The sequence below is a fragment of the Notothenia coriiceps genome, unplaced genomic scaffold (genome assembly GCF_000735185.1).
Source record: "Notothenia coriiceps isolate Sejong01 unplaced genomic scaffold, NC01 NC01_scaffold00026100, whole genome shotgun sequence".
In the NCBI taxonomy this organism is placed as follows: domain Eukaryota; kingdom Metazoa; phylum Chordata; class Actinopteri; order Perciformes; family Nototheniidae; genus Notothenia; species Notothenia coriiceps.
The window spans coordinates 248,867-262,723 of record NW_011358801.1 but is presented as its reverse complement, the minus strand read 5'-3'; the positions used below and the strand labels follow the sequence as shown (position 1 = coordinate 262,723).

Genomic DNA, 13,857 nt, shown 5'->3' with positions numbered 1-13,857 from the left:
ACACAGGGATTTGAGACTTTGCAGGCCATTTACATGCACAAAAACCCGTATTACACACTACAGGTATGGAAAACCCCCCAAAACGTTAACTTGTAACCTTATTCCACCTCTCAAAAATAGACATAATTACAAAAAGCCCAGGGAAGTTTTCCATCTCATAATCCACAGTAATAAGCCTTATACCATGAGCTTGTAGTTAAACATGCCAGGTTAATGTGAAATCTACCATAAAGATTGGATTTTACAGGATTACGCTATTGTACGCCCACATTTGGACTGAAAACGGCTCTTATACATCTCCCTGGGCTGTATTTATTTTAATATATGTCTGGATAATTTTAACCTTTCACACTTCCTATCCTCTTTATTTGTCTTCATCACTAAAAACATGCTTTGTGGTTAGATTCTAATCGGTATACTGTATAAGCAAAACTACCTCCATTAATCAAGTCTGACATATCACAGAACTACTTCTTGTAAGTCCTGAAGAGCACAGTCAGATATTTGGGAGTCCGGGGCCGTCACTTAATACATCCTGGCATCATTGGATGATATAATGTCATGGCTAGTTACGGCCAATGGGAGACTGGGACCAGCAGGGACAGTTACAGGACCGTAAAGACATGAGTCAACGTCTTAAAGACAGAAATAAGAGATGAGAGAAAGAAAGCTTTGTGAATAAATCGTGGGAGAGACCTTATTAAGGATAATTTATGATCCATTTTGCGTCCGTTCTAAAGACATTAGCATCTAGAGACATGTGTGTTAGCTGACAACACCTTGGCGCCCCAGTTTGTCACATAAGACATAACTTATGTCTAGTTAGAAAAGGGCACCTTTCTCCTTTTTGAAGGTCATCTAAAAGGAGGATAAAAACGACTATTAGGAGACACGATGAGTGTGGCACACAGATGTTCAGCTACGTAAGGAACACATTTGCTAAGAAAACTGTGGTGAAAAATATCTAGTTTTAATAACCTTTATTCTAGATCTGCAATGAATTAGTGACAAGTTTTAACTGTGGTCATAAAGTTTAACTTAACGTGGCTTTGGCAGGAGCATTGAAGGCATCGCAGTGAGTGGTCTTCTCTTTCTCAGTTGTTAGTCAGTTATTTCGTTTTTTAAATGTATGTTTAATGACTTCCACTGGTTCTGTTTTACAACCCCATTACAAACATTATCAGTAATGTATTATGTTATAGTAGTAACTTTAATTGGAGCAAATGTAAGTTTTAAAATTGTCTAATTATATTAGCATTTTTTGTTTTTTATTACCATTTGTTTTTTCTTCTAGTTTCAAAATTCTCCTTGAATGAACCTAGATGGCAATCGCTGTGAGAAGTTTTGTAATTATCCTCTGTCGTATTAAATTAGACAGTAATTACATGCAGTTTGTAAGCGCAAAATTAAATGTTCGTGCATTGTCTCTTTCATGTACGCAAATCCGGCCGTCATTGACTCTGTCTTCCTTCACCGAGACCTCTGTGTTTCCTCTTTGTGTGTGTGAGTGAGTGCACATTATAAAGTATACACATATGTGCACAATGCTTGTTTAAGTATGAATTAGTATATGCACATGAGTGTGTGTGTGTGTGTGTGTGTGTGTGTGTGTGTGTGTGTGTGTGTGTGTGTGTGTGTGTGTGTGGCATAGCATAGCAGCATAGCAGGCCATAACTGTAATGGTTCTTCTCACATCACACCAGCTGTCAGTTCTCTCACACACACGGTTGCAGCCTGCAGGTGACCCCACACACACACACACACACACACACACACACACACACACACACACACACACACACACACACACACACACACACACAGATGTGCACCTCCAGGCCAGGTTGACACACTGGAAAGCTAAAACATAGCTGCTGTAATCTGGAAAACATGAAGCTGCATTAAAACAGATTGTAATGGTCAAATGAGACTCATGAAGCAAAACAGGTGACAGATGTACATGTAAAATGTCAGTTTTATGTAGGGGTTTGAACACTGTTGCATGCCATGATATCCCTATCTATTCCAAGTTAAAATGCTAGCAAGGAACTGTTAAGTCTGCTTCTTGTAAGCTGACAGAATCTGAGACTCCACATACACGGTCACATATATTAATCCACAGAAGATTTCTTGGCTGAACACAATCATTTTCCCCTCCTTCTTCACGTTTAACAGATGTATATTTTCACATCTAGGACCTGCCAGGTAAAATAGTCTATGCTACTAAAGGGATTTAGACTTATGTCATTTAATAATAAATCCCAATCACAAGTCCAATTTAATGTTTATTTTCTGTGTACTTGTTTGAACTTAGCTCAAACACCAGCAGGCTACAGTTCTGCATCAAAGCTTTAACGTTGCCTTACTGTACATGGTATAGAATTACCTGTTTGCTATTCTGCTAATTATCAAGTATAACACAATATAGCAAAACCGTAGCTCCTCCCTGATCTTAAAAGTAATATTATGTATGCTTTCGACTTAAGACAAACATTATCCTTGATCTTATTGCCTTACACAAATGTTGTTATATCCTATGTATCCCTGTCTAGTGCATGTAGTAAACGTTTCTAACAACTTGTAATGGAAACATGGCTGTTTTTATTTTCTTGTTGACCTCCACTCCTTTGAGTTTATTTGAGCCTGAGGAGTTGGAATGGGTTGGTTGGTTTTCTCCAATTCCCATAACTTTCAATGTTTCACAAACACAGTGTCTAACAGGAGAGGCTCCTAATGCTTCACCTTTGCACTTATTTTAGGGGGAGATATTATGCAAATGTACAGCTTCATACTTGTATTATGGGTTTCTGCTTTGGTAATATACTTGAATGTCAAAGATTGGTCAGGTTTTGGGTTATGTGCACAAACGCTAAAAAATGAGTTTTTCATAACTCCCCTTTAAGTATTATTACAAAAACAAATTCCTCCATCGCGGTCATAGTTCATATGCTAACCTACAGTTTTTCAATCTTTGCATGTACACACACACACACACACACACACACACACACACACACACACACACACACACACACACACACACACCCTAGAGGCGGTACCACCCATTTTCAGATGCGAAGCGCATACACAGTTGTACAGTAAACAGACATCCACCCACCACCTGCCTTTGTGGGCAAACACTAACATGTTTACACACACACACACACACACACCCCTCCCTCAGGACACACTACACCATTCAGGAAACATTAGCAGCATTAGCCAGGAATGCTAATTGAAACAAACAGCTCATGGTTTCTTCATTTCTGAGGTGGGAGCTGGCCGTAATGGAGACTTCTATGTGTGTGTGTGTGTGTGTGTGTGTGTGTGTGTGTGTGTGTGTGTGTGTGTGTGTGTGTGTGTGTGTGTGTGTGTGTGTGTGTGTGTGTGTGTGTGTGTGTGTGTGTGTGTGTGTGTGTGTGTGTGTGTGTGTGTGTGTGCGTGTGTGTGTGCGCGTGTTTGTAGATAACCAGTTTACCATGCCAGAGATCTGGGAACCATCGTACGCTATTATTGTTCTGCTTTTTCTCAAACTTTGCTTTGAAACAAGAAAGAGAGCAAATTGTTCTCTATAAACACACATTACTTCTGACAGAATCAGTGTTCTGGACCAAAGCAAACCTTATCCCCCTTTCTCTTCACAATTACATGCAAACAAACTCTCTCAACTCCAATCAGACTGTGTTTAACAAGATCTCATTTATTGCAAAATAGATATGAAGATTAGAGTTGCTGCCTAATGGATTCTCATAAAGAGTGGTGCGGGAATGAGTCTTAAAACCTGGAATCGACTTAGCAATTTACCATTTCCTCGTCTCAAAGTCAATGGTTTTTTAACATGTTAGTGGTAAGATCCCTGAAATAACGTCTGTGGTTAACACAAGCTTTAAAGATTTTCATGTTTTGTTCTAAGAATTAAAATATATCAGAAAATACCCCACTAGAAGCTTCTATGTGTCATGAAAACAGTGGCTGCTAACAAGGATCTGAAATAAACTACTAAACGTCATCTAGCTTAACATTAGCCGCCTTTAGCTTAGCGATAGTGGTGTGCAAACATGGCAAAATTATGTAGTTTGTTTAAAGCCTAACGTAAGCTTTTTCCTAACAATAGCATTTACGCTTCAAAGATCATAAAGTGGCATTATTATGTGGAGATTATCCTGAAATATTCCAAAATCTAATGGAAAAATCCTTCTGCTTTTTTTCCAGGGAGTCATTGTTATGCTAACTTCTGTGTCGGCCTACAAAGATACGTCATCGCTGCACCACTCTATGTTTGGCCTACAGTTAAGAGAGACGTCCCATAACCAGCTGAGCAAAGGTCAGTCATTTTAGCCTTTTTTTAACCTGAGGGCAGGATCTTAACATTTACATCAACTTATAAAACAGACAAGTCAAATCAAGCAATCTGATTGGTTCTTAGCCATGATATACTGAGCGTATACCACGGGTAGAATTGTAGTTACTTTTCACTACAAGTCAGTATCCCTCCGCGTCTGAGAAAAACTGTATACAGTTGGGCTGAAAAGCAAACGCCCCTTAGCTATGATATAATGAGCATATACCACGGCCTGTCGTGAGCTATTGCTTAATTAAACCTCCCCCCAAACCTCCCCCAAGCAGTATCTGAGGCTCCCTTACCTGCACCGAAAGCGAAAAAGAAAGTCTGGTTGGGATTTCTCTGCAGCAGGGCGGACACACGGCGGGCCATCCTCTCGTTCCGTTTGTAGATGAGCTCCCGGCGGAAGTAGCTGTCGATCTGCAGCGCGGTCGTGCGGTCGTGAGCTGGCAGCGAGCTGTTGATGAAGTGAGGCAGCTGAGAGAAAGAGAGGAAAAATCTGAGTTTAAAAGCTGCTCTAATGAACGTCCACAGCAGCATAGGGAAGCCCATGAATCATTTTATGGACACATCAAACGCAAAGAGAACTTGTGTTAAAGAAATTGAGGGGGATAGAAAGCGAGATGGAAAGAAAGAAGAGGACGGTGTTGGTGACAATCTGGCAAATGTGTGTGTGACTGAGAGTGTGAGAATTGGCAACCGGGAGTGTGTGTGGCGTGTCGGCTTGACGGGAAATTACCAATGCAATGCAGGAAAGGAGAGGGAGGAGAGAAAATTCAACACCATGAGTGTGTGTGCATAACACATTTTTGTACATGACGGTGTGTGTGTGTGTGTGTGTGTGTGTGTGTGTGTGTGTGTGTGTGTGTGTGTGTGTACACTGTCTCTTTTTATGTTTACCTTACTGTTTTTTTCAGGTTTAACCAGTTTTGATCTGTTTCATTATTATTTTTTTGCATTGTACAGTAAGTTGTCCTGAATGGCACCTCGAAATAAAATGTATTATTAATTGTATTATTATAAAAGGCAAGTGCAATTGCAGTGTATCAACCAGTATGAATGTGTGTTTAATTAATATGTGATTCATAAAGAGCCAGACAGACGGAGACAGTAAAGCTGGCTCTGCTCCTCTCTTTTGGCTGCGTCCCTCGATCCAACAGACTGTTAATCTGTGAGGATGAGTGGGGGGTCAGTGGGGGGGGGGGGGGGGCTGCTGCTGGGGTCTTAGCTGTCCAAGACACACACCTAAACACACACACTCTGTCTTTACTTCTTTAACTTCCTGTCAGAGTATCGTTTACCTGCATTGGCTTGTTCTGGCTCTTTCTCTTGATATATTTATGCAATCAAATATGAAATATTAGAGAAAGGTGAGACCCTAAGACACCACAGAGCGCTCCATTCCGTCTGCTCCCGCCTCCTGGTATTCTGTTTGCTGTCTTTTCTTGACTAAGGGGACTGTTAGCGTGCCCAAATTATTTTCCATGTGTAGTAATTCTTATTTTTTCCTTTGACACAAAGTTTGAAATTGGAAAAATATGGCCATTAGCCATTTCAGGCTAGTTCAGAATCCTTTCCCTTTATTTCTATGAAAGTAAAGGATGCTCATCCAGATTTCTTTTCTGACCGATAGCTCACCCTCAATAAACTGATACCTTTCATGCAGGAGTGCCACCATTTTTAAAATGTCTAAACGCAACAATGAAATGCACACACAGGTTACATCGCTTGTTTCATCTCTGTGTTCCTCTGAGTTCCCGGTTATTTGGGAGTGTTAGCAACTACAGTAGGACTTTAAGAGCATTGTTGTGGACACGTGGCGCCATTTTCTTATAAATCTCCAGGAAATTGATTAGTCTGGCTGCACGGTTGTCAGCAGTGTGTCGGCCTGATACTCTGAGGGTTTCTGCCTAGAGCCCGTGTTATTTGTAATAGTGTATAATGTAAGAAATAAAGCAGTAAGTAAAGCAATGTGTGTCGAGAGTTTTTGGCTACTTGTTGATGGATAACATTAAACTCTAGCTCTGTTTCCCCCTGGCGATTTGAGTGTTAGCCTTGAAGTTAGCAAATCTGGTTTTGCTCTGTCTTTTTGGTCTGTTGTTGAGTGTTTGGTTTAGTGTGACATGGAAAGAGCAAATTGTCCCGGCATCACGCACATGGTGTATTGTGGGGTTGCTGTGTTTACAGTTCCTATCCATTGCCACTGGGTTTCAGCGAAGTATAGTATTAGTAAAAACGTATAGTCTTAAGTAGAGTTTGACACTAGTTTTAATAACTGAAAATCAATATATGGCATACATAAATTCAGAATCTGTAAAAGCTTAATATTGTGCACAAAGAACTTTGGGGTATGTTGGTTCACCAAGCTGTTTTCTATTTGGTTGCAGTTTTCCCCCTGTTAATATTTCTGTGGTTTTTACTTTCTAGTCTCTCTTATACCACCTGAGGCTGCCAGCCTTCAATATTTCCTCTCACTTGGAAAGCTTCAAAAGATGGAGGGATTAGAGAAAGACACATTCGCATGTGTTTAATCTGTAATACTTGAGTGTGACAAGAACACACACAGCCGCTGTATGAAACTGAATTACAAGTGGACACAACAGCAGAACAGCTGCAAGTGTTGCATAAATCAGTGTGTGTAAGTAAGTGTGTGTGTATTTATCAATGTGTGGTGTCTGAATACTGCACTCATAGGGGGATTTATTGTTCCACATGTGAACAAGGTGCTGCATCTAAAATCTCTACCTGACACATTCTCTCTCACTCCCCCGACGCCCCCTCCCACAGTCTGCTTCACATAATGGGTGAAAGGTGCTAATTCACACCTACATCAGATATTTATTGATTTCACCTGTGGGGTGCAGGGGAACCCCACACATTTCACACATTATAGTCTCTTTACTGGTTTCGGGGAGTACTACTGTAAAAAGTTGGAAAAGGCCTTAAGAGGTTTTACAGGGAGCTGCGTGAAGTTGTTGGTCGGGGCATCAGCGGGGTACTCAACTTGAAAAGTGACCAGGTGCCTGCTAATTAACAACATTAAAAATAAAAGAAATAAGTAAAAAGTAAAAATCAGACAATAAATGAAGGCCCATAACTCAACATTCTTTATTATAAAATTACCTGACTTATTAGCTTGATTGACGATAGGCCTGTACGGCAGATAAATCAGATTTGATGCATTTCAATTTGCTTCTACAATTCAGTTCAATTGAGTTTGAACATAGTGTAAACAAAGTTACAAAAGTGCATGAAGAAACCTTTTGAATGTTCACAATTATTAACTCTGGCGGTTAACATTATGATTTTATGTTTTGGCATATTGATGGTTAATTACAAGACCTGATCCAATCCAAAATGTTTGTATGACATAAGCCACGCTACTCTCTACACTCAGGAAGGAAAGAAAGCCAAAAATAAATGAATTCACGCAGATATCTGTAGCCTGAGGCCTTTACTTGTCTGTGTATTTTCCAGTGTGAATGACCCAAGTTAATCCGGATAGGCAGGGGTTAATGATTCATAAGTAATATAAAGCAGGGTTGGATGAAACAGTTTAAGAGAGGGGGAGGTGGAGAAGGAGTGCTTCATCACTGCTCTGATGAGAGAGGATAACGTGAGTGTTTCATGACGATGTTGGGCCTGAGAGGGGTCAAGGTGGGAGTGAGCACTTAATGCAGATAACTTATCACAGTAAGGGCCATTAACTGCTCCGTATCCCAACCTCCAGGAAACACGGGGTGACAGGGAGATATTTCCTCCCTTCCTCACTACTGGGATCCCTCTGCACTCACTTTCTTAGTCTCTCCTGCAAGCAATTTACTCAATGTGACATATGTTTCCTTCATGATTCTGCTCTTTGAAGTCCTTTTTGGTCTTCTTAACTATGTGTAAAAAAAGTAAGGAAAATGTGCTCCTAGTGATACCTACTATATTAGGAACTACTAGAGTACTTTACCATGTGTTCATATTTATTTGAATAGATTTTGCCAGACAAAAGGATCACAACTCTGCAAGATGGAGTCACAAAACTTTACAGGTGTGTATTTGAGATCAAAATAGCGTTGAGTTCAAAGGGGAAGTAATAAAGTAAGGTTGTAGAAAGTTGGGAAGGGGCCATTGGCCTGATTTGGTTTCATACTTTGTGATCTTATCGCAGGACAATCTCTAGTTTTCATTCGTTTTTATTGGATGTCTACGGTGGCCAACAGGTGTGAACGCCCTACAACAGCCAAAAACAGCTGGGTCGGGAGCGCTTGTTGACGTTTGGGGATTATAAACTTGTCCACCTTTTAGTGTTGTTGGAAATGTACCCAAAATGTACGTTTTATTGGCTTATTTTAAGAATGTGATTGGATGATTCCTTCCGATATTATTGGATATCATCTGCTGTTGGCTAGCTAGCTAACCTAGTCATTTGAAATATACAGACACACACTTAAAATTATGAAACACACTTACTCCGCCAACAGTTGGCCAACATTATAATCCCAGAACGTCTCAAAGCGCTCTGGTACCAGCTGTGTGCATCACTTATTAGTGTCCCCTGGTTTCCTTTGTGTGTGTGGATACATTTTGGGGCCAGCAAAGCGTGGCAGCCGTGCAAGACTCATTTAAGAAACCGTGCAGAAAAATTCATCTTGAGTCTCGAAAATGGGCGTGGTCTGAGCAAGGAGTAGCCGCAGAAGAAGCCCTTTTTGCTGAACGTCTAATGTGCTCCCACTGAGGATGGTCTCGACTTTATGTCTGTGATGAAGTGTTGAAAAGCATCCTGCATCTCTACACTACGAGGCCCATCACAGATCTTTCTCTAATATGATGACAATTGAACAATAGGAGAGCGTTGGGGGGTGTTGAAGGCCTCTGGATTTGGTCCTACTAATCAAAAAACACCTGCTATTTAACAACGCTGTACATTCTCACACACACACACACACAAGCACACGCACACGCACACACACACACACACACAGGCACACACGCACGGACGCACGCGCACACACACACACACACACACACACACACACAAGCACACACACACACACACACACAGGCACACACGCACGCACGCACACACACACACACACACACACACACACACACACACACACACACACACACGCATGGACAAACCTGCTATAGATCACCAGGCTACAGAACCTGGCACCGCAGTGAGGCGTCTGATTGCTCTAGCATGTGCTGGGGAATGTTAATACATGTTATTATGACATGAGGAGCAGGGGAGAACTGGTATGATTTAAAGCGCTCAGGCAGGAGACGACTACAGGTGAAGCTATGTCTAACAAGCTCTTCACAAAAAGGGAGTCATGTTTCTTTTGTCAGGGCCTAATAACAGAGGCATGGCGAGATGTGTCTGAAGTTGTGCATACTTTCTCTTTCTTTGTGTCTCCAGTGTAAATGATGTGGAATCTTCTCAGTTGAGTGGTGAGTTGAGGTTACACGGTGTGTTAGGTTTAAGGAGACTTGAGGATCAGTGAGAGAGGTTGACACAGCATAATTGACTTATGAGCAGGGCTTTCGAGTAAATCTGTGTGTGTGTGTGTGTGTGTGTGTGTGTGTGTGTGTGTGTGTGTGTGTGTGTGTGTGTGTGTGTGTGTGTGTGTGTGTGTGTGTGTGTGAGACTTATATATTGAATGTTCTTTTGACAGTTAGCAGAGCAGGGTGTGAACAAGAGGAGGCTATCGCTAAAGGAGCAGAGGCTATGTTAGGAAAAGTTAGAGGAGGTCAGATGGCGTATTTACGGCCGAGTCCGGAGCTATTAAAGTGCCAGACTATCAAGTAACTTGAGGCTTACTTGAGGGATTAAGATGGCAACGTGCAGTTTGGTGGAATTGATGTGCAAGCCTAAAAGTTTGAGGTGACGATAGCCTAATGGCAGAGGAGTGGGTATGAGAGGGTTGCCAACTTAAATCGAGGGTCTGACAGATTTGGGATTTTGAATATCTCTACAGATGGTTTTGGACTAAAAGCAGTATTTTAGCTGTAAGTGGCTGGGATTTTCTGGGATTCTTATATTATGTCAGAAACCTCACGATCGCTTCTTTTCTCACTGAAAACGATTCCCTTTCACTTCCATATTTACTTGACAGAATGAAACATTTACACTAAGGCAGACTAAACCCCCCTGCACTAGGCTGGCCCAATATGAATACTCAAGAGAGAGTATAGGATTTAATAAGATACCAAAGGGGCCAAGATTCTTTGTGTGGTCGTTGAGACTTCACTGAGTGATACATTTCTTCCTGTGATTTTACTGAAAGACATGGCAGACAATTTGGACCCAGGCAAATTGGGAGGTGGAGATGTTGTCAAATTGGAAACCTCACAGAGACTAAGGATATACTTTAAGACAACTCTTGAATCAAAAGGATAAGAAATCCTATCACTGTAAATAGAGTTTGTAAACTACCCTGTCATTTATGTTGTATGTCGTCCTTATTGTTGTTCTGTTGTTTGTATGTTACATGTGTAATCAATGTAAACAGGTCACCCTTAAAAAATAGATATTTTGATCTCAAGGGGCTTTCACCTGGTTAAATAAAGGCTACAAACAAACAAGACGAATTTGTTCACATCTATCTTGTTCCTTTTTAAATCTGGAGGGTCACGGAAAGTATTTAATTGCAAATTAACCAACCATCCAATATTTAGACACAACTTGTGAAACGTTTACATACGTATGAGATAGGAGCAGGTTTTACTTTTGAATTTTGTGCACATACATGTCTGTCGGGGTCATTATCAAGGCATCTTTTGGTTAATACTTCACATCATCTGAAGAAAACCGAGTGTTTTGTGCTTTAAAGCAGCATGGCTTTCACCACCCGTTGTTTTTGGACTATTTAAAACTTTATAAGTGGAAAAATATGTGAGATAATACGAACAATTTGGGATTGTTTGGCAAAGTGAGATAATGGCATCAGATCATTTGTATTATGCTTGGCAAGCAGTTGATACTCATTTTATGGTTTTTGTGTTCAACATTTTTTTTATAATGAGGCTGCAAAATGTAACACTGTCGTAGCTGAAAGAAGAATGAATATTAAGTGATTCTCATTTTAATTGTAGGACTTAGGAGCTAGATATTTTAAATTCTAACCAACCTGTGAGGTGTCATGGTTGAAGATGATGTGGCTGAGGTCTCCACAGTTGTAGTGTGTGATGAGGTCCTCGGTGGTGAAGGAGCCCTGCAGGCTGCCTGCTCGGACGCCCTCGTGCTGCAGGAGTGTCTGGTTCAGAGCAAACAGCACCTGCAGAGAGAGAGATGGAAAAACAGGAAGAACTGTTATTTTCTGCATCTGAAAACTCTCTGGGCTCAAGACGAGGAATTTGCCATCAAGTGGGAGAAATTCTGCAAGCGTGGCCAGTGTTCCTCTGTTAAAATATGATATGACCTTCACATACAATGAAACCGTTATTCCAGAGTGTCGGGCGTAATATAAGTTGTTTTGCAGCGTTTTCATTTCTTTCAGGATATTTTCATACACTTTCCATACAGGCTGACTACAGGTAAAAGCAGACCACAAGAGACATGGCAAAACTCCACTTGCTTTTAAAGGAAAGGAGAAAAACGGGAAGAAAGGGAGGGCTGAAGAGAGAGTGAGGGGCCCTTTTAAAAAGAACCCTTCTTTCTCTTTCACCGGGCCGGGGTGCCGTAAATTTACAGCAGCCATTAAAATAAAAGTAAATCCTCTTTAGAGAGAAATTTATAGCGTGCAGCCGCCAGCCAGCCCGACAACTCCACAGCTGTCCCAGACACCGGGGGCTAACTCCCGCCCTCTGAAATCCCACGCCACCTCTCACTGGCCTGGCGACTGGGACCAAGCTGTCAATCACTGTTAAGCTCTCTTACAGGAACCCAAGGTTTGTTACAGGAGATTTTTTTATTTCTGTGTACAGCAGATTTCACACAGTTCTTACATTGCACCTAGCAAAGCATTTCCAGTTATTAGAACAAGTGACTCAGCTCATCATATCATAAAACAACAACATTTCTATGATGCTAATCACCCAAAAAATCCGACTAGAGCTTTGGAAAATACTGCAGGGAGAACGTCAGCATCCAGGCTCAGATGATTTGTGGAGCAGCTTAAGGCCGATACAGCTGCACAACTGATTGAGCCCCATGTCAAAAGTCTGGGTCGTAATTCACACAATTAGTTATGTTTTTCGCAATCATAAATGCCTGTAGTGCATATTGCATGTTTCACCTCCAGGTAACCCCTAACGCTGGGATAATCACGACCCAGCTTTAAGCTCAACCTCGGGACTCTCTCTCGGTCTCTCTGAGGTCATTGTGTTTGCCTACCAGGCTTGTGGGCTCCTTTTTGCTTTGGTGTGCTTTTATTCCATAATGCAAAGGGACAAGTGATGAGCTAACGGCACATATAACTCTGGTTTAACCCTCTTTACTCTCCACTTTTCCTTCAGAACAGTGTCTATCTTTTTCTCAGCTCTCTGCCAGCGCCTAAGACCTTTCTCTGATCATATTTATTCATTTTGACGTATATCATCGACCAAATGTTTTGCTCTCTAGCCCTGCCAGAGGTGAATAATCCAGAAATGTTCTCGAACAGAACTGTGACAATTTTAATCCTGGACAAATCAACTCCAATCTTACCAGACCTCTTAAACCCAGAAAACCCTCTTGCTGCACTGTATGGTGGTATTGCTTAAAGACCCTGAGGTGCCAATGTGTTTACATAATTAACACTCTGTACCTTGTATGATAAATAAAAGTCAGATATGAAGAGTGTACATTTAACACTCTTTCTCCACTTTTATTCCTGTTACTGTTGTCTATTAAACTCAAATCAGTTTTCAATCATCACACAAAACATGACTCGTAGAAACACAATAACTTAAATTCGGCAGCCAACCTTTACCTCAGTGTGTGTGTTTTTGTTTGTTTCTGTGTTTGTTTGCGGTCAGAAATGGTTTACCTTTGCTCCTGAACCTCTGAGTGCACAAACCGTGGTTCCTACTTATACGATTAACTCTAGCTCCTACAACACTATACCTTATCCCAGTCCCTATTACCATTTCACGTGATCTTTTTCTATAGCTCTAAACGAAAGGTTCTGCCGGACTAATAATTAGTTCTAGCTGGTGGCTAACTAACTACAGTAGCTCATTCTGCTACTTTTGATGTTGACTCTGTGCCAGTTAATTGCCATTGCCCTAAGTACTTGACCCACAGGGCTCTATGCCACGTCTCAAACGTTTTTCCAAGAGAAACACCGGTCGAAGGTAGTGGGCTGGCAGAGCACACACACACACACACACACCTGTCAGGCTGTTTGTAAGGCTGCCAGCTCCGGTGGTTTCCCTTAACACAGCAAACAGCAGCAGACATGTCAGACGAGAGGGTTCAGTAAGGGATGCATGGTAAGAACTGAGGTGTGTGTGTGTGTGTGTGTGTGTGTGTGTGTGTGTGTGTGTGTGTGTGTGTGTGTGTGTGTGTGTGTGTGTGAGAGAGATAGAGGGAAAGAAGG

General features: G+C 41.4%; 1 protein-coding gene across 1 annotated transcript in view; it reads right to left on the bottom strand.

The window, feature by feature from the left end:
• Nucleotides 1-4,591: 4,591 nt before the first annotated feature.
• The window catches only part of LOC104956570 (metalloprotease TIKI2-like), a 52,749-nt gene continuing 43,483 nt past the window's right edge, over nucleotides 4,592-13,857 (bottom strand). The window contains exons 3-4 of the mRNA XM_010784070.1: nucleotides 11,467-11,613; nucleotides 4,592-4,819 (exon numbers count right to left, since the gene is read on the bottom strand). Coding sequence (XP_010782372.1) covers nucleotides 4,592-4,819; nucleotides 11,467-11,613 — 375 coding nt within the window. The remainder of the gene's footprint in view (nucleotides 4,820-11,466; nucleotides 11,614-13,857) is intronic.